The sequence below is a fragment of the Ictidomys tridecemlineatus genome, chromosome 8 (assembly GCF_052094955.1).
Source record: "Ictidomys tridecemlineatus isolate mIctTri1 chromosome 8, mIctTri1.hap1, whole genome shotgun sequence".
NCBI classification, from domain to species: Eukaryota; Metazoa; Chordata; class Mammalia; order Rodentia; family Sciuridae; genus Ictidomys; species Ictidomys tridecemlineatus.
In genome coordinates, this window is record NC_135484.1 from 44,868,255 (window position 1) to 44,894,071 (window position 25,817).

Consider the following 25,817-nt stretch of genomic DNA (forward strand, 5'->3'; position numbering starts at 1 on the left):
AGAGCAGCTGGAGTACCTGAGGGTCAGAGGATAATGGGCTTCTGTGGCAGGCCACTTCACATCTGCATCTGAAATGGAGCATAAGGAAACCAGCAGCTGTTGAGGTGGTGTATGTCGTTATTCAATCTACAATTATGATTCCAAACAAGCAGCCACCCTGGTGTGGTTTTCATACTTCAAGTAATTCCATTTCTTCCAGGAGAAGAATGTTAAAAATGCTTTTAATTGTAGTTATCAAAGGAAAGGAAATGAGCCACAATAATAAGATCAAGTTTAAACAGACCTGCTGTTAACACAGTATCAGATAATCAAACTTTGAAAAAAGTGAACATATACTACTACTATTTGTTTTTGCAACCGCTGCATTTTTCACTTAACCTCTGCGCAGAACTAAAATCTGACAAAGCAAACTTAAGTTACTTTAATTCTTGTTAAATACAACTCTGTACAGATTGCACATTTTGCAAGAAAGCAGCTCAATATCACAGTTATAGAGAAATGAAAATGCCATCAGAATTTCGCCCCCCCATTTTTCTAGTCCAACAAAAACCAACAGGCTCTCGCCTAAGGGTCAGAACAAAACCAGCTGCAGAGTTTTGTAAACAGTATGAGAAGTTCTCTCTAGGATCCTATTGAGTCACGTGCACGCGCACACACAACTTGAACAGCACTCTCCCATCTTCCAGTGACTGGCCACAACCGCACGCTCAGTACCACAGCAGGTTTCTTTCACATTGTGTTCACAGAAGAGCGGTCACGGCTGTCTGGTTGAGGGGGGTGAGGCAGTCTCTGGGGGCTGAATAACCATCATTCACCCCGGGATTCGTCTCTGGCTTCTGAGAGGCGAAGTCTCTGTTCTCTGCAGCGAAGCTGCTGCTGGCTTTGGGCTTGTCGTAGCCCCTGTCGGCGGGCTTGGGGCTTTGTGGCAACTGATAGTCTCCGCTCTTGGTGGCCCCTGCCTCAGGGGAGAAGCTGCCGGAAGAAAGGGAATGTTTGTGAGCCGGCCTGGGCCCGGGAACGTGGTAGCCGCTCTGGGCCGAGAAGGTGTGGGCCCGCGGCAGGTGCCGCTCCACGATGGGCGTGGCGTACTCGGGCTCCGCGTGGGTCAAGGGCAGCGCGTACTCGTGGCGGCCAGCACTGCGCTGGGGGCAGTCGTAGTGGCTGCTGGCCTCGGCGCCGGTCCCGGCCTCGTCGGCGTCAGTGTCTATGGGCCGGAAGGTGGAGCCCTTCCTGGCGACTGTCCCGGTTCCAATCATGAGAGGCTGCTGGTAATCTGAAACCAAGCGTATAAAAGGCACAGAGTTTGTGCACGACATAGGTACAAGGACAAGCCAGCTGCCTGTCGCTTGGGGATGCTCTGCTTTCCCCTCCACTCAACTCTTCACTGAGTGCCTACCTAATGTGTCCCAGGCTCTGTGGGAAAGACCACAAGCGAGTCACAGATAACAAGCAGGGACTCTACAACCACACTGCCTGCTTCAGGAAGCCTCAAAGGGCCATAGGAAGGGAGACAGTAAGTTGCACCTGAGGTAGAGGGAAAATAAGCTGCTTCTCGAGATGCTCAATTTTAGAGGTGGAGAAAACCCTGAAGAAAAAGAGAACAACCATGAAAAGAGAGTTTGATATGGCCAGGAATGAGGGATGCTGATTAGTTTGTTTAATGGAAATGAAGAACAAAGCTGGTCTGGAGCTAATGATAATGGTGAGGATAATGAAAGAGATCACATTTGTTGAGCTTGACTGTGCCAGGCACTATTCTAAGATAACAAGATATGCACGACTTAAATCTTTAAAAAAAATCCTCTGGAAGGAATTATTACTTTGTTTTACAGGTAAGAAAACAGAACAAGACTATGTTAACTTTTCCCAGATCACTTGGCTAGCCATGATTCAAACCCACATTACAAGTGCTTGCTGTTAACCATCTGTTAGATCTTGGGATGTGCTGAGTGCCTTGCTAGGAAGTTTGGTTTAATTCTGTAGAAACCTACACACTGGCACAATTAGAAGTAACTGTGAAGGCAGACCGAAGAAGGAAAGATAAAAAATTGATAAGTAAAAATAGCAAAGAAAGATGACACATAGATGGCTTCTTAGGGACATTGTTCCTAACACTGGAAGAGTTCCTCCATATATCTCCTCCTCAAGGGCAGGAGCTGTATTTAATTCATCTTTCTAGTTCCTCTTTTCCAGTGTCTTAGTCAAAACCTTGGTAACAAAAGTAGATTAAGGCCTTTCCTCACTAATATTACTTTGGGCCATCACAATGAATCTCATTATGTGACCCACAGGCGTAAGAGACTCAGCTGAATGGAGCTGCTGAGTATATTTTGGTGTTGGTTTATTACCGTACAGAGTGCAGGAAAAAAATAACGTATTTCTACTTTTTTAAAGGATTATAGTGTTATTTCCATCCTGTCTCCCCTTCCTGCTGGGCAGCAGCTATCTGCTAGCATTGTCCTGGAGGTGTGACACTTACCTGCCATATCACTTGTGATGAGATCTAACTTTTGTGTAATCTCCTTCTCATTGTCATAGGTGATGGTAAACTCAGCTGATTGATGTCTGGCAAAGGGATATTTAATCTGCTTCCAACAACCTGAAATAAAGATCATGTGAAGCAAACTGATGTCAGAAATGTAATCCATGTGCTCTAAAATGTGTTCCTTAATGAATCAGAGGTCAGGCTGTGGCTTGGTGACTGACAGTGACAAATGCACAGCCAGAATGCCTCAGGTACGAATGATGAGAATAGCATGCTAAGGCCAATACTCGATGACAATAGCAAACAGTACTACAAGGATGTTTCCACTGGTTTTCAAAGCGTTTGTGTACTGATTGTGTCCCCGATTATCCCTGTATGAACCATCTGGACATGGTTCTCTGTCACCCACACTAACACAGCACTCATGACCTAGAAGGGACAGCACAGCTGGCATTCAGATTCAGCATCTTCAGGCCTTCACTGTATTTTCTGGTAAAGTGAGGAAAGGACCAGATAGGGATCAGGTGCAGATTTCAGAGTACCCTTAGGACACATATTGCCCAAGCAATGAATTAGCTGGGGTCCAGAGAGAGACCTGAAGATGCTTAGAGTGCTGGACTACCTAAATGATGGGGCTGTTGTAACTTCTTCTTCACGACAGTGTAGTGACTTCAACTCCATGGCAAAAAAAAAGAAAAAAAAAAGCTTATGAATGATAGGGATAATATTGAACATATAAGTAAAGTGGCCATGAAAATTCTGAATTAAAATACAGAGGCAAACAAGCCCCGCATGATGGTGCATGCTTGTAATCTCAGCTACTCGGGAGGCTGAAACAGGAGGTTTGTAAGTTCCAGACCTGCCTGGGAAACTTAGCAAGACCCTGTCTCAAAACATATACAGAAAGAGACTACATACAATAAAATTTCTACCTTGCAGAAATTTAATTACCCTGTTAATTTAAAGGTTACTAGAGCTTAATAAAAAAAAAAATAGTTTCCCCCCATCCATAGTTTTGCTTTCCAAAAAAAGAGGACCCCAGTCAACATGAAACAAAAATATTAAATGGAAAATTCCAGAAAATAATTACAAGTTTTAAATTCTGTGCTGTTCTGAGAAGCTTGGTGAAATCTTGCACTGTTCCTGCGGAGGCTATGATTCATCACTTGTGCAGAATATCCACTGTGTATATACTACCCACTACCTTCCCTTTAGCCACTTAATAGCAGTCACAGTGATCAGATTGACTGTTGCAGTATCACAATGCTTGTGTGAACCTTATTTACTTAATAATGGCTCCCAAATGCAAACATTGTGACATTAGCAATTTTATTTCCGTATTTTATTATAGTTGTTCTTTTTTATTGTTAGTTATTATTGTCGATTTCTTACTAACCTAATGTATAAATTAAATTTTATTATAGGTATGCATATGTAGAGAAAAACATAGTATGTATAAGGCTCAGCACTATCCATAGTTTCTGGCATTCACTGAGAGTCCCCCACAGATAAAGGGGGACTGTGGTATAATTATGAGCCACCGGGCTCTTTATGTTTTCAATCAGCAAATCCTTTTACTTCCTCAAAGACAAAATAAAATTGCAGATGAAGAACAGATTTAACCAACCTGTTTTCTGGGCCTCAGCTGATATATATGGATTTCCTTTCTTCTTCTTCCTGTCAAGACAAAAAATCCTATTTAATAATTAAAAGCAAATATATCTACCTCTGTCTCCTTGCATAACACAAGGTTCATAATAGTACTTACCTCACAGAGCTGATGTGAGGATTAAATGAGAGAGCAGATGCCATGTGCTCACAAAGTCATATGAAAACAGGGTTATATATAAATTTATCTCACTTATAATAATGGTCACAATATTTTCACTAAAGGATGTGTACTATTTTTTTGTATATCAGAAAGTAATGCCTTATTATTTCTATTTTCACATTAGCTCATACAGTCAATAAATCCTGAAGAAATTCCTCATGACCATGTGCTCTCACTTCATCTCTGTTTTCTACACTAAAGTACAAAATTGTCGGTGTCTTTAAAAGAATTTAACTCAAACATGTTAAGCTAAGAGTCACAAATATCTTCCTGAAGCTTAGAATTCTATGCCCTTGCTCATGTTAATAAAATTTTTCATTCTGTTTGCACTAATATACACACTGATACATTCTGAAGCTGTTTAAAAGGTAGAAAGAAGACTTCAGAATGATTTTCATTTTAAAAAAATCTAACTCCTGAAATATGTTATAATAAATATGGAATAAGCTCCTTTATTTTATACATGAGAAAATTGGGGCTTGGAGAGACTGGGATGGGATCATAACATGGGCCTCCTTATTTCCATTTAATAAATCTTCCTACTGTACAGGTGAGAGAGAGGACACCTCAAAAGGAATGTGTCAGTGCCCAGACTCTCCTCAACAGTGCTCACTGGTTAAGCCTTTATCAAAGGACAAGAACAGCCTTTCATAAGACATCAGAATCTTTACTTCTATCTAACTTGTTTTTAAATACAGATTATTATTTTATCTTGAAAGCAGTCATGCTGCTTTCTACATATGAATATCCAAAAAGTAAACATTTTGGGTTTATGATTGCTTACATAATTAGAGGAGAAATCTAAAAATGTAAAGTCACATACTTTCTAAGGGCGGCAAAGACCCCCATTCCAGCCAGCAGAAGGGCAACAAGTAGCACCAATGGAATCGCCACAGTTGTAATGTTTATTCCTAGAGAAGGGGAAAGCCACCATGTTACAACATAAAGGACCAGTAAGGGGAATAGTTAACTAAATAATGGTCTATCCATTGAAAAGATACCATAAAGATATTAATAATTGTTTTTTAACTATGTAATAACATTAGAAGAGTCTCATGATATGTCAAATGAAAATATATGCAACAAAACAGAATGTATGACATGCTACTATTTTGTCTTAAAGTAAAAAATATAAATACAGTTGACTGAATACTATGGAATATGGTAATTATCTATAGAGGCTGATTTATGGTTCACCTTTAGCTTCTTATTTATATTTTTCTGATCATTCCAAATTTTCTAATGTTGATATGCAAATTATATTCTGGGGAAAATAAAGGACTTTCAATGTACATTACCTGAATATACAATTACATGTTCAAAATTCAAAAAGTATGAGAAGATATGGGGAATAAAATGACTTCTCTCTCCCTCTCTGTTCCTCTTCTATTAGAATCCAAATTGTGTGTTTTTTGACATTCTTCTAAAGATATGGGAATGAATACATGTATTCATTCTTTATTCCCCCTTTTATACAAATGACCATATAGATTGTTCCATAACTTCTGTAAGTTGCCAGTGTATCTCAGACAACTTTCCATATTACTAACACATTCTTTTTTATGGCTGCAGAGTATTCCATTATACAGATTTGCTATTATAGTTTTTCATAAAATATGACCTGACTGTTTGAAGGACATACAAGTTTTTCTACTCCCAAGATTACATCAAATAGTTGTAAACAGAGATATCGTTTTACATACGTGCAAATACCACTGGACCATCTTCTCCAGCACTTATATGATAGAAAAATAAATTCTGTTAAAACTATTATGCTAAATCTGTGGGCTACCAGTTACAACACTCCTTATGAAACCATGAAACCGTAGCTTCTCTACCTGTGGGCATGTCTTCTGAGGGGATGGGCTTTGTGATTGTCTTGTCATCTCTCTCGGTTGAAACATCAGTGTTTGAAACTGTTTTGTGCCACACCAGTGAGTCATTCTCTGGGAAAGAAGGGTGTTGGAGAAACCACATTAGTAACAATGATGTGTGAAGGGGATGACAAGAATCTAACTCACTGACTCGCCATGAGTCCTACCACCGTAGATTTTCTTTTCTAATCTAAATTGACCCTGATTTCAACACACTGTAGTGTCATAGGACCTTAACTCTTCTTGGACAGGTAGCAGACAAGGTGGATGTAGCAAATAAAGGCCAGATTCCTCTTCTGGGGCAAAGACACATTCATATTGTTTTCCTTAAAAATAATTTATTTTATGCTGAGGGAGAATATTTATGGGGATTATATTTCACGATGGGTGAACTAAAAAGTTTATTTTATATACTCATGTTCAATCACCTTATTCAAGGTAAGCCAGATTTAAATATAATCTTTAAAAGCTTCTCTTCTTAAAACTGAACATAAAGGAATTATCTGAATAAAATCAATGTCATTCTGTTCTTCCTTCTTTCTGACAGAAGCTTGAGAGATGTTAGCTCGTGAAGAAAAACCTTTTTCTACTTAATGCTAAGGGGACTTACTGTCTTGCATATTTTTAAGTCACAGAAAATTTGGTGCTATGTGACCTGTGGAAAAAAGAAAATGCTTTAAACTATATGATCTTGTGGGGTTTGTAGGAATAATCTATCACTGGAGACATTTTAAATGATCAAATTCTTAAGGAAACCGTGATCCTTACCAGTGGAGGTAAACAGAAATCGCTTTTCTGACAGGGAACCACTGAAAGAATAAAGACAGATATGAGGAGTGAGTGGCTTCATAGATCTTGAGTGACCCATACAGGGCCTAGTCCCAGGGCTCACAGAGCCTTCCCACAGATGCTGCCTCGGTAATCTCTGCGACACCCTGCGGGGCCCACTGCTGTTATCTTCATCATCATATTTTATGGATCAGGAAACTCAGACCTATGGAGCCGAGACACTTTCAAAAATTCATGCAGGTGACGAAGACCAGGATTCTGAGACATTGCTTTTGAGTCAAAATCCTGTACTGTTTCCCTCATGCCACATTAACAAATGGCCTTCCCAATAGAGAAGGAATGTACAGAAATATAGTCTCAAAAACAATCATAAATCCCAATGAATACACGGTGACAGAGACAGAAAGGATTACTGCCCTGAAATCTTCGCTTCAGCAATCACCTTAAAAGCCTCATACTCATTGTCAACAATCAAGGACCATGGAGAGAATTGAAGAAGCCCAGTCATTTTTATAAGAACGAGCAGGGCATGTACAGCTGCCCTTTCTACAGACTGCTCTACTGTTTCCCTAAGGAGCACTGCTCTGGGGACTGATGGCCTCAGCCCTGTCTCCCTTTCCACAACCACACTTCTACCTACTCTGGCAACCAGCACCAAGCCACAAACTATGTCCTGCTTCTGCACAAAAAGGCAGAAAAGCTGGAGAGAACTCACGACATCTCAGTGACCTGGCTGGAGCACTCCTCCTGCTACCAGACACTCTTCCTGCCCTCCTGACACCCATCCTCTGGCCTTTTGGCCCCTGTAGCTCTCCAGCTTATATTACCCGCATAGGAGAGCTTACCAAATCAGCCTAGTTCTATGGTTGTCTCCTTCAGTGAAGAGATGCTAAAGCCCAAGGCCATCTCTACCTTAAAACAAACAAACAAACAAAAATCCTCAGCAAGTCAGTGATGTGAAAACTACATAGAATGAATAGAAATTCTGGAATCCTCAGTGTTACTCTCTTGTGTAGTACTTACTATACTAGATACTGGAAATAAACCTAAAAAGTAATACACCATGGCTGCATTCAATTATTTCACATTCTGAGAATATTTCTTACAATTCTGCTTAATTCTGAATTATATACTTTATGGGAATAATGGAGGGAGGGAGGAGGGAGGGAGGGAGAGAGAGAGAGGGAGAGAGAAAGAGAGAGAGAGAGAGAGAGAGAGAGAGAGAGAGAGAGAAGAGAAGGGGAGGGGAGGGGAAGGGAGGGGAAGGGAATGGAGGGGAGGAGAGACAAGAACGAAAACATGAAACCCATAAAGAATCCAAAATAATCTGTTTAAGAATGTAAGGACCAAAGTAAGGACCTTCCCATCAAAGGCTCTCTTGAGAAGGGTCAGGTAACAAGGCTCTGTAATAGATTTTCTCCTTCACATTCTTCGTCTACTCTTAAGAATAGCCTCCACAAATCCTGGACTTCCACCTAAAGGTTCTATTATAATCTCTGCACTGAATATAATGCAGGTGCCAATCATCTCTCCTGTGAGAAAATTTAGACCATATGGACCACGAGACCTGCCTACATTCAGCATTAATGACAATGCTGGGACCAAGATCTAGCTCTCATCGCACTTAAAAGAAGGTGCACGTTGTTGCAAATAAATTTAAAATTCATTTTGAGAATCCCTTTTCTCTGATTTTCCCATTTTCTCTAATGTTCCTGTACTGAGTCTAACACTTGAAATTTGGCCCAGGTAAGCCTGAACATACTGCTGTGACCATGAAAGCCTATGTTCTCTCCCACTGCAATGAAAGAGTAAAATGTTTATTTTTACTTCTTGATGACCACAGAGAATGCATGTGGATAGAGGGATAACTTTGGCATTGACACGGAGAAGAAGACAGCAGGCAAGGCTCTGCTCCTAACAGGCCTGTCAAGCTCTCTTCCAGTTTCAGCTGTAATCTCTTTTTCTCTTTTGTTCTACTGAAGTAGCCAAAAGTGACCACCTAGAGAATGCTACAGGTAACCAAGCCTTTTCTCTTTGAAAAAAGAAAACAGTCCTGGGGAGTGGGGGCGGTTCCGAGGTTCTGGCACACTGGGGTGAATGAATTCAGATTATAGGAATGAGGAGACTCCCAGAGGCTACAGAAGCAAGCAAGAATAATCTGATGTAAACACAAAGAAAGGCTTTCCCTGCGGATGGCCAGAGCCCTCATCCTCTGTATGAGGTCAGTCCCTCTTCCTGATTCCATTCTGGTCTCCTCGGATCAAGGAAATGGCCTGACCCGGGGATGAATCCCAGAACCCTGGATATTTACTTAAGGGACTCCTTCTTCCTCAGCTTCAGTGCTTCCTTCTCTGTTTTTTCCTGAACACCAAACAATCATGTGTGGGAACAGAAGTTCAATGACCGCATGTACAGTGGCTTCCCAACAGCAAAACAACACGGATAAAAACAACTGTTCCCTGAAGATTTGGGCGTCCCAGTGAGTGGAAGTGACTGTATTAACATACAGTTTACTCGTGACTCAGAGCAAAAGTCACAGAACTAGAAGGAAGAAGAGACCTTGATGTAATTCTGGGCTATGAAATCCCACCACAACAAAAATCAAACAATTATTTTAAATAACTATGTGCAATATAGAGCAAACCTTTTTCCAGTTCTTTAATGGTTTAAATTTATGTGGTGGTTTTTTTGGGGGGGGCATGGACATTTAATTTCAAATTACATAAAAGTTATCTACATGTATTAAGTCCAATTGATGCAGAAATCATTGAAAGAGTGAAGGCTAGTTTTTTATCTAATAATTTTTTTGGGGGGGGGCAGGTACCAGGGATTGAACTCAGGGGTACTCAACACTTAGCCACATCCTCAGCCCTATTTTATATTTTATTTAGAGACAGGGTCTCACTGAGTTGTTTAGCATTTCGCTTTTTGCTGAGGCTGGCTTTGAATTTGCTATCCTCTTGTCTCAGCCTCCCAAGCCAGTGGGATTACAGGCATGCACCATCATACCTAACTCCAATAATTTTAATAACTTTTCTTCAAACATAAAATAAAATCCAAGCAGTATGAGTTAACCTTTACCTTTTTTAAAAAAAAAAAAAAAAAAAAAAAGAAGCATCTGATTGTATACAAACATAGGCAAGAGATTTGAATCCAAACACCAAGTCTTCATTCCTATTTGGAGACAGCAGTACCCAACAGATCTACCCTAGGGCCTCATATCTTCCTGAAATAGGATACTAGTGTCAATAGAAGAAACCATCAAAAGACTAGAAAGAGAGAAATCCTCAGAAGTCATGATCAAGTGGATGTTAAAAGACTCACAGTGCATAAGCAATCACTTTTATTATAAATCAAGATCTAAATGTTAATGTTCCAAAAGTTTGGAAACTCACTTGTTTTTACATATGTGAAAAAATGTGTGTGTGTGTGTGTGTGTGTGTGTGTGTGTGTGTGATTTTATTTATTTGAATGAGGATTTTAATTTTCTAAAGGCATCCTGTTACTAAGCTGTTATATCTTCAACTTTGGCACAAATTTAAAGACTAATTGATCTCTGATTGTTCAGATAGTATGGCAAGAAGACTTTATGGCCTTTCATAACTAGAAATCCTATCCAGAAGAGGAAAGTAAATAGAAAGTTGTATAGGTAGAAAACACCCCCATGGGGGGGTGGTAACTCTGCATGTCCAATGTGTAACGCATTCCCTGTCCTTAAGGTATGACAACCTTTGTGGATTACACCAGTAGAGCTGGTGAATGAGTTAGATTGGATCACACTTGCAGGTTATGCCCACTCCTAAACCAGACTGGGAGTTGCCAGAGTTCTGCTGTTTCTCCTTAGTCACCCACCAGCCACCTGCTGTCCAGGAGCATGAGGACAATACAAATCCCCTCTGGCATCCCTCCTTAGACCTTGACTCTATCAGGGGTATTCTTCCTAGGCCTTGTTCCTGCCTCACATCAAACCCAAGGCTCACCCCCTTCATGATAGTGACCTAATCAACTTCCAAACCCCTCTCCTATGAGCCTGGGCCAACATCCCATCTTGAAATCGGTTTTAGTCCCAAAATTTACTTGTGACTTCATTATGTCTCTTTTTGGAATTTAGAATACGTTTTAGTATAAAAACATTTATCACCTATGGTCAGGATCACTATTTGACTCATGACATTGGTATGTTGTAATACATTAAAAAAAAAAGTAGACAAGAGGAAAATTGTGTAATATTCTTGCCATATTCAATGCTGACTTACTTGGGAACCTAGTTACCACCCATAAGGTGATTTTTTACCCGAGGGGCTAGACAGTGAGGTTGGAGATCTTTACACCGCCTGGTGACTGGCAGGAAGACAAGGTTCCTGTAAGCAGCATCTGCCATAGACATGCTGGGACTCACTAAGTTGCTGGCTGTAAGGAAGAGCAGCCACAGGCATACTTAGTCATGTCTGGACGCAACTGATAAGGACCATCATCTAGAGACAGACAGAACAACGCTGGAGCGTAATAACAATGAGCACCAACTTGAAACTGTATATAAACCTCCTGTCCTGAGGCATCAGAGAGATTAGCTCCAAGGACTTGGGTGAGACTGGCTGCCTTGCTCCCTGGACTGACTTCACCATTCCCTGATGTCCAACTGTCGGCTGGAGAGAACTACCTGGCAATGACATTTAATCTTCGGCTAGTGGCATCGGAGGTATTTTGGGGCTTGTGGTTGCCCTGGGATTGCATGTTGTGTTTGCTGTGTTAAATTACTGTCAATTGAGTTAACTGCTTTTGACAATTAGTGTGATCATATATACGCTTGCATTCAAAGACAATCTGCTTCCAAGTAATTATTAAAGCACTGCTCACGACACTGACTTACTTTTTCCCACTTTTGGATCCCCAAATGCCTATACTTTCTGTCTTGTGCCTTATCACCGGGACTAAAACTATGGAGAAACCTGTCCAAAAAGACAGAGCTGAAGTACAAAAAGACATTTCCAGGAGCACAAGGAGAGTGAGGAAATGAAAGAGAAATATGGGGGCTCCCTCACTAGTTGTCTGTCCTAGAAGAACCTCCTTCTCCACCATTCCAAGCTGCCTATTTGCATATGCAGACATCTGCAGCACAAAGCTAGCCTACAGTGGGTTCCACACAGCTCTTGTGTTCTACGTCTGGACTCCCAGGAAATCTGAAAGTATGGAGCGTGTAGGTTAAAATGTTTAAAGCAATTGACATACTGTTTCCTTATGAAGTAAAAGGAGAAGATAACACCAAATCAAGATCCTAACAACATTAACAAAGTCATTTTTTTTTTTAACTTCCTTTTCTTCACTACTACTCATCATTAAGAGACTATCTCTAGGATAGGAATCTCAGTGGTTCTATAAGGGTTTATTTCAGTTTCCTGTCCCCTTCAGTATCTTAAGTAAAATCATAGATAGCTAGTAATTTACTGAAACTATAAAATCAAAAAAAGAATAAGCCTTTATTCTCTCCCACTAAAGCACCTGAGAGTAGAAATACTCCTCTGCTCTGAGGCTTCAGATGTGGGCCATTTTAATTTACATGTCAGCCTAATGAGTGGGCTTTTTTATTACTACATTTATCTTCCACACAGAGACTGTAAATGCTGCTTAAGCACTCATATTTATTTATCCCAGCTGGCAAATGCTTGGTATCACATCCCTGCTGCCCTTTCAAAGCTGTGAGCTGATTAATTATGGCCTCAGTACTAGTTTCCTCTTAGAACAAAAAGTAAAGTACTTACATCCTTGAGAGCACACCATTGGCCAGGATGCCTTCATAGCGGCTTATCCCCTTGCGCAGAAGCACACTGATCCGGCCACCCAGTTCATCTGCAATTATTCCTGCATGGATAGCAGCTTTACACAACAAAGAGGTCTGAAACACAGCAGAATCATTGTTCAGTGCTTACTGAAGAACACACTTAAGATTTGATTGGAGCTTTAGATTTTTATTATGTGGTAATTTACATAATGCCCTTCCCCCCACAAAGAATCATGCATTCTGGTGGCCATGGCTTTATGCAGTCAATTCCCACAAGCACTCTGAACTGGCCCTTGGAGCTTGTTTTCTTCTGGGGCAAATTGTGTGGATCTGCCAACCTACACATGTGAAGAAAGTCACCTTTGGTCTCTGAAGCTCCAGTTGATCTGCCACATGAGCAATTCCAGTGCTAAGGGAGATGAAGAATGATCTACCCAAACACTAGCAAACTTGCAAACTCATCTGCAAATAAAATAGTGGTTATTTCAAGCTACTAAGTCTTGAGGTGACTTGCTATGCATAAAAAGATAAAGAAGTCGGGCACACGAGTAATCCCAAGAGCTCAGGAGGCTAAGAAAGAAGGAACACAAGTTCAAAGCCAACCTCAGCAAGAGCGAGGTGCTAATAAGCAACTCAGCAAGACCTTGTCTCTAAATAAACTACAAAATAGGATGGAGATGTGGCTCAGTGGTCCAGTGCCCGAGTTCAATCCCCAGTACCAATAAAAATTAAAAAAAAAAAAAAGATAATGGACCTGACTTAGACCTGGTTTGCCAGAAACACATACTAGGTGTTGAGAAGGTGAACTCTCCATACCAGAGTCTCATCTGGTAATTTAAGAGATTCAGCAAGGCTTCAAAACCATAATGGTAGCAACAGCCAAAGAACACAAAATGGAACAGAAAATTCAATGTGGGTCTTGGAGAAATGATGAAAACATTACAGACCACAGCCTTATCTGATTTTCTGAATGCCTTCAGAAAAAGTCAGCCAGCAGGTGCCTGCCCAGCCCTGCCTGGCTTGGGCGAGGCTTCGGCAGGCTGCAGGATGTTCTGGCAAACTGAAGCAGGAACAACTCACTGGCTCTGGTTGCTACACAGTGATGGGCTTTGGAATTGGGTCTTTTGGAAAATGGGTCTTCATCCTGACTAAAACTTTCCTGTGGGGCGCCCAGGTTCTGAATACAGACCTATGTGGGAAAGTAATATGGCAGACAGGCCCAGGATTGAAGAGCTGAGACAATCATTTTCTAAATAAACTTCAGCTATGTTCCACTTCCCCCTGATAGCTAATGCCCAAAGAGAGAATAGCAGCTCATGAAATTGTGAATATCAATAACTGACCTTAGGAGTTACTCTGTGGTAAGGAATGCTAGTTACCTTCCTTGTAATAGTAAATTTCCCTTAGATTGAAGTTACATATTAGCAGGACCAATGAGACAAGTCACATTTTGTAAGTACAAAAAATAAATAAATTTGAGAACTTTTGTAGTCTTCAATTTAGACACTTCATATTTTCCAAACTAGACTAGATTTGCAGAGAAAGTCAGTTTTGCACTAACTGCTATCATAGCCAAAGAGAGGGAAGACTTCATGACAGAGAAGAAAATGAGAATGCTGAGACCCAGAGGCAGATGTTTCCTGACTGGGAGGTGGGGTAGGGCAGATTTCATTTTTTTTTTTTCTGAATTTGCTTTCATTTAAAAGAAAATATCCTATCACTGGCTTAGATTCTTAGGGTATAAAATGGAGAAGCCAGTTGTAATAAATAAATAAATAAAATAAAGTGTTGAATTTAAATTTAGCAATTGAGTTTGTCATCTGGTTCTGACTCTAACCCCACTAGATAAACTGAGTCATTTCTATGCTCTTGACCTGGCTTCCCAACTCATCTGGGCTATGAAAAGGACTAGATCTTATCTAGTGTCTGTTCTGAGGTCCTGTCACCCTGTGATTCTTAAGAGTACCCAGTGTACTTTTTGTAAGGTCCATAAATGTCTGAAAAGCAAATCAGACCACCAGTCTGTTGAGCAGCTATTTCAACCATCCTTAGGATCATGTTTTCCTCAGCATTCTGCCTCAGGATGGGTGGGTCTTTATCCCAAGAACCCTGCCCTAGGTAGAGCTCTCACTGGTTACCAGAGTGCAGATTCACAGGTCAACAAGCAGCAGAACCTCCCATCATCTTTGTCCAACAGATATTCTCATTTCCTACAATACCCACTACTGAAGAAATCCAAAGGCTTATGCCCTTCTTATGGAATTTATCTAATTGCAACTTTTATTTTTCTCCTGATATTTAATGTAGGCCATAGGATAAATCTCCAAGAGAAGGGCCACCAGATCTGCCTGTCATATCACTGTAAAATTACCAGCCTTTTCCATGATTATTTCCTTTAAAAAAAAATTCACTGGGCTGGAAACATATAGTTCAATGGTAGGGTGCTTGTCTAGCATGTGTGAAGCACTAGTTTGATACCCAGTACTGCCAAAAAAAAAAAAAAAAATCATTCCCTTGCCCATCCAACTTAAACAAAATTGATGTCTATTTTAGTGTAGTTTTTTGGCATCAATTTTAAAAATTCACCTTCATTGAATCTGATTTCTTAAAAAAATTCCCTTTTGAGTATAGATATAATTTATACTGTGATTATCTAGCTACATTTGGAGTCTTAACTCTCACTCAAATGTAAATATAGGAGAGCCATATCATTGGCCTGTGTTAATTATTGATTTACTTTAAACAACATTTATTAACCCAAATGAAGTAATTTAAGTATAATAATTCCTCAGAAATGGGAGGAGAACACCTGCAGTTGAAGATAGACCACGTCATGTACACTAAACATTTTTGAAGCTCACTAAGCCACGAAAGATGGTCAAACAGATTAGCATGAGATAAGAGTAAAGCAATTGTCAAATCACACCATAATTGAAGCATTTTCTTAAGTCTTTCCTTAGGAAAATCCAACTTGTTTTAAAAAAGTATTGATAGGGCTGCATGCAGTGGCACATGCCTGTAATCCCAGGGACTTGGAAGGATGAGGCAGGAGGATACCAAGTTCAAAGCTAGCCTTAGCAACTTAGTGAGGCCCTGTCTCAAAATAAAAAATAAAATGAGCTGGGACATGGCTCAGTGGTTAAACAACCCTGGATTTAATCCCAGGTACCAAAAAAAAAAATATGGACAATGCATTAAACAGAATTGAATATAAAAGTCAACATTTTAGGTTGTGTTTAATAAGCATGAACCAAAAACAGTAAGTTGGAATAAAGAACAGACTTCAAAATGTTGGTGGAATGATGGTAAAATGATGGTAAATTATAAATATATTCTAGGGCTGGGGATGTAGATGCCTGTTCTAGTATGTGTGAGGCCCTTGGTTGGATCCCCAGCACTGGGAGGGAGGGTTAAAAAATATATATATGTACACACATACATAAACATAAATTTGTATACATAACAATTATAATAATATAAGTACACACATAATTATATCAATACCTTCATAATTATTATATCAATATTTTCCTTTTTTTTAGAGAGAGAGAGTGAGAGAGAAAATTTTTAATATTTATTTTTTAGTTTGTATGTGGTGCTGAGGATCAAACCCAGGCTGCACGCATGCCAGGCAAGCACGCTACCATTTAAGCCACATCTCCAGCCCATATCAATATTTTCTTTATGAAAGAAATATACATTATTATAGAAATGTTGGAAAATATAAAAAACAATAAAATCATTTCCTCCACACTCAGAGATAATCATTCACAATACACTGTATCTCCCTGAGTCCCTGAGACTTTCCGTGAGTGTATACATGAGGCCTGGTTTCTCTTCTTTCCCACTTGAACTAGGAACACATTATACGGACTTTATTTTATATTACTTTTTGATTATTTTTTGAGAAGGAGCATTACCAAGATGAACTAACTAAGCAATGTTTTCCACTTAAAAGCAGTAGGTACAATCAGCAGGCTTACAGGTGCCAAGAGAAAGACTGTTCTGGAGGCAGGTAAGCAGGTCTTAAAGAGAAACCCACACTGCTTGCCTTGCTGACATTGGAAGCAGACACCAATGCAGATGCCTGAATTCTAAGGAGATAGAATCCAGAAAAAAGACCATTTAAAGTCGTCATTTCTTTCCTCCCGACAGATCATCTCCCATCTCCACACCATTGTATCCCTCTGCGCACAAACTATGGCCAACAAATTTTTGCAATGTCTACATGAGTTTTTCCAGCCATCCTTATCCCATTTTGCAGTGTTCAATTATTTATTACATGCACCTGAAATTGTTCTCCCTATAACTTTTATCCACTGATTCTAGTTTTGCCATTTGGATCCACACAGAATGAAACAATGTCTTTGCTATAACAGCTCTTTAAAACAACATATTCTCTCCTAAAATATAGCACCTGCTTCTTCAGTGGCTCCTCTAGTATTTTGCTTTACAGATTCTGTCATCCTAACATAAGACATGCTTTGGTTTTGCAAAGACTCTTCCAAGAAAGACTTGCTACAACTGAATACATTTCCCAAGATTAAGATGCCACCTGGAGCAAACTCTAAGACAATGCCTATGATCCCTGCCTCCAGATACCCGCCTTGTAGAATAACCCTCGTCTGTGGCTGGAGTTGTGACATTCTTTTAATTCATAACATATGGCAAAGGAGGGGGATACCATCCCTGTGAAAGTATTACATAAGACTGTAATCTGTTTTACTAGGAGACTCTTTTACTAGAAGATTCTCCTGTAGTGGCTTTGAGGAAGCAAATGGCCATGGTGGGAAGGCCCACATGACACCGGCTGAGGACAGCTTAGCCCCAGTCCATGAAGAAACTAAGGCAACAAATCCCAAGTAACCAAATTCTGCAAACACCATGTAAACTCTGAAGCACATCTGTGTCTAGCTGAGCCTGGGAAGACCGGAGCCCTGGCTGACACCTTGGGTGAACCCTTGTGAGATCCTAAAGTAGAAAGCCAGTGAAGCTACACCCAGATTCCTAACCCACAGAAAATGAGAGATAATAAATACATGTTGTTTTAAGCCTTAAATGTATGGTAATATTGTTATGCTACAATAAATATCTAATATTCCCACAATATAGACATATACAAAAAAGATACTAGTCAACTTTTCTTTAAATTGATTAGCTTTCAAAATACAAATTTTCCCTTTAGATAAAAATCATTCTGAAAACAAAGGGTGCCAAATCAGTTTGTAAGTCAATGGGAAATCTATTTGCCAGCACTTGCAGATCAAGTACAAGATCCACCATGTAGAAAACCATTTACCTGTGTCACTGAAAAAGATAGCTGTCAAGAGGCAGCAAGATTAACACCCAGAGGAAGAAAAACCTATGCTCTTTCTCTTATTGTACATAATTCTTAATGCTTCTTGTACAAAACAGTAAAACAGAAAATAAAATTTTCTATTGTTAGGGGAAAAAAAACCCTGTACTTCAACATTTTATTCTTTGAGCTTATTTCCTGGGGTCATTTGTGCCAAGTAAATCTTCAAACTTAAGAAATATAAATCATTTTGAGACTAAAATAATTTACATGTCAACTGAATATCCTGTATCAAACTTATAATTAAAAGCAATATAGGGAAAAGGAAACAAAAAGCAACATAGTAAAATCTGCCACTAACAGAATCAGGATGTACTAAAAAGTGAAAAAAAAAAAAACAAAAAAAAAACAAAGTCAAGTTTTTGTTCCTCTCTGCCAGAGATAAATTGTCAATCTTTAAAATGTGTAAAAAGGTATTTCCCCCTATGCTTGAAGACATAGATCAATAACTTTAAGAATAGCTCCAAAACTATATAGATTTTTCAATTTCTAATCATTCAAACCAATTCCCAAAAGCCAAGCTGTAAACCTAACTATTTTAAATTGTAATGTTAATTTTTAAAAACATAGATACCAGATTTCTAGTATAGAAATCTGTAAATAAAAATAAATGAAGGATTAGGTATCTGTAGATAGGATATATAGCTTAGAAAAATGATCTCCTGGGAATTTATTTTGCCTTGAAATAATGTATATAATCTAAATGGTTTCACTTGGCACAAAAACTGGGGGTGCAGGGAGGGAGGGGAGAGGGGAGTAATCTACAGAGGGCAGATGGCTTTGCTGGGCTCAGATACAATGTCACTATTCTGTGATGTGAATATACATGTCATTTTCTCTATTATAGAAACCAATTGAAATATTAAAGAAATAAATAATAAGAAAAGGACACAAATCTACAACCTCTTTTAAAAAGTAAATGGATGCTAGTGTTTGGATCTGGAATGTCCTCCAAAGGATCATGTATTAAAGGTTTGATCTCCAGACCATGGCACTACTGGAATGTGGTATAAACTTTAGAATGTGGGCTTAATGGGAAGAAGTTAAACTCCTGGGAGTGTGCCCCACAAAGGAAACTGTAGGGCCCTTCCCATTCCCTTCTCTGCTTCTTAGCTGCTATTAGGTGAGCAGCTTGCTTACCACATACTGCCCCATGATGCACGCTCTCTCCATAAGCCCAAAAGCAACTGGGCCAATTGGTCATGCACTGAAACCTCCAAAACTGTGAGCTAAAAATAAACTTATCTTCTTTTTAAGTAGATTTATCTCAGATATTTGTTATAGTAATAATAGAAATCTGACTAACAAAACTCTTGGTGTTGAAAAGTTTTTGTTTTTCATTTCATTTATAATATGCGTAATTGGAAATGCTAGAAATAGGAATTAATGCATGCACAGATAACCTTGGTTTTTATACTTATTGTTTTATTTAATTTAGTCTCAGAAAAGAGAGAACCATGCACCCATTTAGAGTTTTATATATTAATTCACTTTGAAATGAATTTAGACAAAGCAACCAACATTTCTTTTCATTCCTTCCCTCTCTGCCATTACCCTCAATTACTCACATCTCTATAGCCATCTATTATGTTCCCAGAAATGTCTCCTGCTATGTCTCTACAACCAGCTGGGCAGAATTTGCTGGAAAAAGAAAAATAATTTGTATTTATTAAATTATACTGAAACAGAAGAAATATTATACTATACTTAAATTTAAAAGTACTTTCTTTTATAGAATAGAAGGGGATACTTGCTTTAATGATAAATCACAAACCTGACTCATGAAAACAAGTTGTTGTAAAATGTTAATCTAAAAGCAAGTTTTACCCAGTAATTATTTATTTTATTTGAGGATCGACCATAAACTCTATACTAAACAATGAGTTTTCCTAATGCATTTTGATTCGAAGATGTCTAAGAAGTATTTTTAAGGTAAAAGAAAATTTTCATCTATATAGTGTAATCTCATTTTTATAACAACAAATGCTTAAAATGTATAACAATTTATTTATTTTAAAAATAGTTTTTAGGGCTGGGGATATAGCTCAGTTGATAGAGTGCCTGCCTTGCATGCACAAGGCCCTGGGTTCAATCCCCAGAACCATACACACACACAAAATTTTTTTTAGTTGTCAATGGACCTTTATTTTATTTATTTACATATGGTGCTGAGAATCCAACCCAGTGCCTCACACATGCTAGGCAAGTGCTCTACCACTGAGCCACCACTCCAGCCCCTGACAATTTATTTATTTAAATATTTTTAGTTGTAGATGGACACAATTCCTTTAATTTTATTTAGTTTATGTGATGCTGGGGAATTGAACCCCGTGGCTCACACATGCTAGGCAAACACTCTATCACTGAGCCACAACCCCAGCCCCTGACAATTTATTTTTTATGAATAAAAATAAGGTAAAAAAGAATGCTCCTGAATTCTCTCTGAGAATAAAATTGTAAGGAATTTTCACTCTGTATGCTATATTTACCATAATATCTTCAATCTTTGTGCTGGCACTGATAGAAACATAACGGAAGCTACATATGCAAATTTAAATATTTTAGTAGCCAAATTAAAAATGTAAAAGGCACAATTAATAATATATCCCAATTTGTTCATTTTTACATGTCATAAAAAACTATCAATGAAGATATTTTACTTTCTTTCTTCTTTTTCCTTTTTATTTTTTTAAACTTAGTTCTCAGTAACTGGGGTGTATTTTACACCGTCAGCACATCTCCATTTGAACTTGCCCCCAGTTCAAGCATTTGATAGCTACAAGACACCAGTGGTTACTGTACTGGGTAGTCCTCATCTATGTATGTTTAAAATTAGGGTTTGGTTTACTGAACAGCCATCTTTCAAGAACCTTTCGAGAAGCACATTATGAAATATAGTGTGGCTGAGGGTCTTAGTGCTATGGACAGGGTGACCAGGCTACGTTACCTCCTAGCTAGCTATGTGACCCTAATACTGCATATACTCCCTCTTCATTCAGTTTTTTCACCTTTAGTTCCTTCAAGAATTAACATATCAATAGGATATGAGAGAGAGTGATTTACATTTATGAAATTAAAAAAGGAAGCTAAGTCTTATGAGAACATTAATAGCTTTGAAGATGAATGACATGTGCCCTAGTTTCTATATATGCCAGTTAACAGTGTTTACTTGGTTTGTTTAAAAAGAGTGTGCCAGACCACATTCCACAATAACAGCTGTTTTTATTGCATTTCCTTTCAGTTTTCCCTTGCTGTCTCAGCAAATTGACAACTAATTATCACAACTATCCAAATAAATGTTTCATAATTCTTTCCCAGTAACCTTTTGGAGTACTGGTATTAAAGCAGTAATCAAGGAATTAACAATCAAAAATAGTGGGGAATCTTACTCTAGGTTCACAATTTCTTAAGAGTCAGTTCTCTTCACGTCTGCATTTAAAATGTTTTGGATATTAGAAAAGTTAAAAGGTGCTAATGATACATATAATGTGAGACCCCTCTAGAGTCAAAACAGTAATAGCTCTGTTTCAAACACAGGAAGAGCAACTTTAAATAAAATACATAAAGACTAAATGACTTTATGTGAGTGAATCTAATCCAATTTTGCTGTCAAATGAATTTAAAGTCACATTAATCAGACTAATGTCACCCAAATGAGTAGCAAAGGATTTCAAAGTTTTTCATCTTTCAGAATTATGGATGAGGGATATGAATCCACTACAAAATGGCTGGCCTACAGCTTAGACCATCTGGCATCATATTGCCACCCTGTGGCCTTGAGTATTTTTCCTATCGCTAGGATAGAAAATGACCTCGGATGCCCAGAGGCCTTATCACTTTGAAGGCATGGCTGGCAAAGCCTTAGAGAAGCTGGAGTATGTGGGTGTGGGATAAACAGCAAGACTACAAGGCGACACTGCATTGTTACTCATTTCTGGTTTTCCCTTTCCTCTACTATACAGTATTAACACTGGAGTTGGGTTTTGTACATAAAATAATCACATTCAGAATGTCCAAATGTCTGAGATATTATAAGTATAGGTTGTTACATCCCTCTCCCCTAGGATGTACTTTAGTAGCTGTGTGGGCCTAGGCAAGTTACTTAATTGCTCTGTGCCTCATTTTCAGGATAAATAAGAACACACCTTATAGGAACAATCACATGAATTATTCCTGTGCTAAGTGCAGGGAGAGCCACTAAGGAAACACCCTAAAGCACTACAAGTTTTTGTGGGCAGTGATCTCTAGACAAGCGGTTCTCAGCTGGGGGTGCTTTTGCTCACGAAAGACTTTTAACAATGTCTGGAGACAATCTTGGATATCACAGTTGGCATGTAGAGGGGAGAAGCCAGGGGTGCAACAATGCACAGGACAGCCCCACACAATGACAACCTGAAGCATCACCAGTGCTGGGGTTGAAAATCCTGCTAAAGACCATTTTATTCTATAGAGGAGGAAATGTGTATCAAAGAGATTAAGTAGACATTCCAGTTAAAGTAAAACGGGGAATGACAATTTTCATCTCCTTATTCTCAGTAGCTTTTTTTTTTTTTAAATTCTTTTTCTTTTCTTTCTATTAAGTGGGAAAGACAAAATAATGCCCTCCTTACCAACACTCACCTATGAAAGGATTACAAAAGTCACTCCCAAATACCGATCAGGAAAAAAGTATACTCTAGACTCAGTTATGGCTCTTTGATAAAACAATAAGCAAGTTATAGTTCGTGGGCTAAATTCGGCCTGCTTCTTGTTTTGGTAAAATTTGGAGCATAGCCATGTTTATTTGTTTACATGTTAGCTATGTTTGCTTTTTCAGTACAACAGCAAAAGATGCTGTATGAATCCATCCCATGTATTCTAAAATATTTACTATCTGGTCTTTGATAAAAAAAAGTTTGCTCACCTCTGCTGTATTAAAAAATCATTTTTGTTGGGTACGGTGGCACATGCCTATAATCCCAGAGGCTTGGAAGGCTGAGTCAGGAGGTTTTTGAGTTCAAGGCCAGCCTCAACAATTTATCGAAGCCCTAAATAACTCAACAAAGTCCTAAATAACTCAGCGAGACCCTGTCTCTAAATAAAGTACAAAAAAGGGCTGGGGAAGTGATTCATTGGTTAAGCGCCCCTGGGTTCAATCCAAAAAGAAAAAAAATCATTTAAAATATTCAGCATTAGTTAAACCATGAATGGTTTAAGTACAAATACAGTACTTTATCTGATTTTATATTAAAGAAAACATAATGTCTAGCAACATGGCTGAAGTGCAGTTGGGACACCTATATTTACCTGTATTCTGTCTTCAAATAGTGGTTACCTCTTTCCAAACATGTAATTAAATCTGTCATAAATAAAGATAATTGCAGTTAGTAAACTAAGTGGAAATTAAGGCACTCATATTCTAAAGATTTCTTTTTAAATAAAAAAGACAATTTTAAAAAAAGCACTTATTCATTGTCTAGTTATCTGGATTTTCCTGTTTAAAAATAAACAAAAACTGAGGACATTATCTCTAGTATGAAATCAGTTCCTTTTCTTTCTTTTTTCTATCACTGTGAAGGTTTTTCAGTGTTATCATCTAGTGCACGATAAGAGAATCTTTTCAACAGAAAAACCAATACCAGTTAGTTATTATCCACTACATACCTACACAGATCCTGTGTATAACTCCCCAGACAGGAGGAAAAGAATTTCAAAAGCCCAGCATGGTTCCTACAGTTTCCCAGGAACATTTTAACAACAATTTAGTCAGTGGCCTCCAGTGACACAAAAGCAGGTATTTACCCAGAACACCAACAGCATATCAGCTTTGATCATTTAGGGTAAAGCACTTAAAAAAGAGTATGCTTTCTAGAGTTATTTGCATAACTAAACTAATATTCAGCAATTGGGAAGCTAAAATACTATGAATCACTGTTTTTTTTTTTCCCCTTTGTGATACAAGTAAATAAACCCATGGACACTCTTAGTATTACTGAGTTATACCTCCAGACCTTTTTATTTTGTGAAGGGTCTCAGTAAGTTGCCCAGCCTGTCCTTGAACTTATGATTCTCCTGCCTCAGGCTCCTAAGTAGCTGGTATTAGAGATACCACCACAGCCAGAGATACTATGTGGATCTCAACAAATTCAGATAAACTTACTTCAATGCCCTAAATACTCCACTCTTGCTATAATCGTTTTTTTCTTTCATAAACCTTTTCAAGAATCGTAGGGAGCAAGATACAGTGAACACTGGCCATGTGGCCTGTCAGATCTAGTTAGCTGTGAAAGAAATGAATCCCTTTCCCAGAATATTTCTGCCAGAGGGGACTGAGGGCAGAACTTTTGGGCACCTCTGTGACCCTGGGAGGGTGTGAAGAGGGCTGCATAGTAATTACTCTGGCGTTCAAGGAGCCAGGACAGGAGGACACACTTTTTCCCTCTCCTCACTTTGTGTTTCCTTTCCCTTCTCTTTCACTCAAGGTTAGCTCCAAGGTTAAAACACCATGTGACAGCACCTTCTGCATACTACTTAAAATTATGGGTGTCTCCTGTGCTGGTGCATTAGGGTATGTTGAGGGTAGAGATGGGGTCACCAGATCAAAGGAAGACCAGGCCTTAGCGGGGCCAGGAGGGGAGCCCTGAAGAAGTATCACCCAAGCCTTTTAGAAAAAATGAGATCCACCTTAGGCCACATAGGTTAACGGATCCATTTATGACATAATGATTCCATTAAAATCTAACCACCTCTACTTATGAAGACAGTTTTTTTCTCTTCCCTCACATCTTAATTGTGCACTTCAGATCACAATTCTGCCCAGAGAAGGTAAGAGGAAGTCTTAAATACTATTTACAGATTTGTGTTGATTCTTATGCTATACCTGGATGGTCGCTGCTGGCATAGGTCAGCAAGAAACCTCGACCAGAAATGTGGGATCCACTCTCAAAACGGACAGTTACTTCACTTGTATTCAGCAAGAGTTCTCTCGGAACAGTCATTCTTCCACAATATGGACCTAAAACAAAGCATACTTGTGGCACATTTCAAAATTTACACCAACTGAAAAAATTGTTTATGTTATTTCTTCCCTTAAGGGTCAAATTTATCACATAACACATAGGTAAGATTCTAATCCTTACCCCTCTGGAATTTTGCTTGACCTGGAGATTGATAATTTGTGACTGAGTTGTGAACTTGATAGGAATACTAGGCTAAGGGGTAAAGTGGCTTACTCTTAATAAGCAATAGGCTGTAGTTAGTTAATCATGAACAACCTGGATAGGTTTTGATTTTGGAAAAAGAAGACTAATAAACACAGATACATTAGGGAATAAAGAAAATATTATCACAAGAAAGATAATCTAGGGTTGTTCTAAATTTGCTCAAAGAAACTCATAAATTCTGAGATTCCAGAATGAAGACTGCCCAATGCATGATGAAAATCTTACTCATCTTACAATGTTCATGTTTGTCTCTGTCTTATAGAAACTTCTGCTTAAACCATACAGTGTATTTTGATGCATACAATAGGTTTACAAAAAGCAGAAAAATTTCTAAAGTCTTGTAATACCATAGTATAAATTATGTAGTTTAAAAAAATGCTTGAAAAGCAATAAGAATCTCAATGAATTTTACAAGAGCAAAATTACATTTGGAGCTTAAAAAAACAAACAACAACAACAAAAACCTTTTTTAAGACTATTCAAATAAAAGTTTAGCTTGCA

General features: G+C 38.6%; 1 protein-coding gene across 3 annotated transcripts in view; it reads right to left on the reverse strand.

The window, feature by feature from the left end:
* Nucleotides 1-204: 204 nt before the first annotated feature.
* The window catches only part of Dcbld1 (discoidin, CUB and LCCL domain containing 1), a 58,456-nt gene continuing 32,843 nt past the window's right edge, over nucleotides 205-25,817 (reverse strand). The window contains exons 3-12 of one of the 3 annotated variants that reach the window (XM_005336089.5): nucleotides 24,974-25,108; nucleotides 23,401-23,452; nucleotides 19,683-19,755; nucleotides 12,739-12,872; nucleotides 6,959-6,999; nucleotides 6,155-6,262; nucleotides 5,140-5,227; nucleotides 4,113-4,162; nucleotides 2,480-2,599; nucleotides 205-1,273 (exon numbers count right to left, since the gene is read on the reverse strand). In XM_005336089.5, coding sequence (XP_005336146.2) covers nucleotides 741-1,273; nucleotides 2,480-2,599; nucleotides 4,113-4,162; nucleotides 5,140-5,227; nucleotides 6,155-6,262; nucleotides 6,959-6,999; nucleotides 12,739-12,872; nucleotides 19,683-19,755; nucleotides 23,401-23,452; nucleotides 24,974-25,108 — 1,334 coding nt within the window. In that variant the 3' untranslated portion in view covers nucleotides 205-740. Of the gene's footprint in view, nucleotides 1,274-2,479; nucleotides 2,600-4,112; nucleotides 4,163-5,138; nucleotides 5,228-6,153; nucleotides 6,263-6,800; nucleotides 6,846-6,958; nucleotides 7,000-12,738; nucleotides 12,873-19,682; nucleotides 19,756-23,400; nucleotides 23,453-24,973; nucleotides 25,109-25,817 lie in introns of those variants that run through there. The other 2 variants (XM_078019333.1, XR_013424918.1) reach the window with 2 other exon arrangements.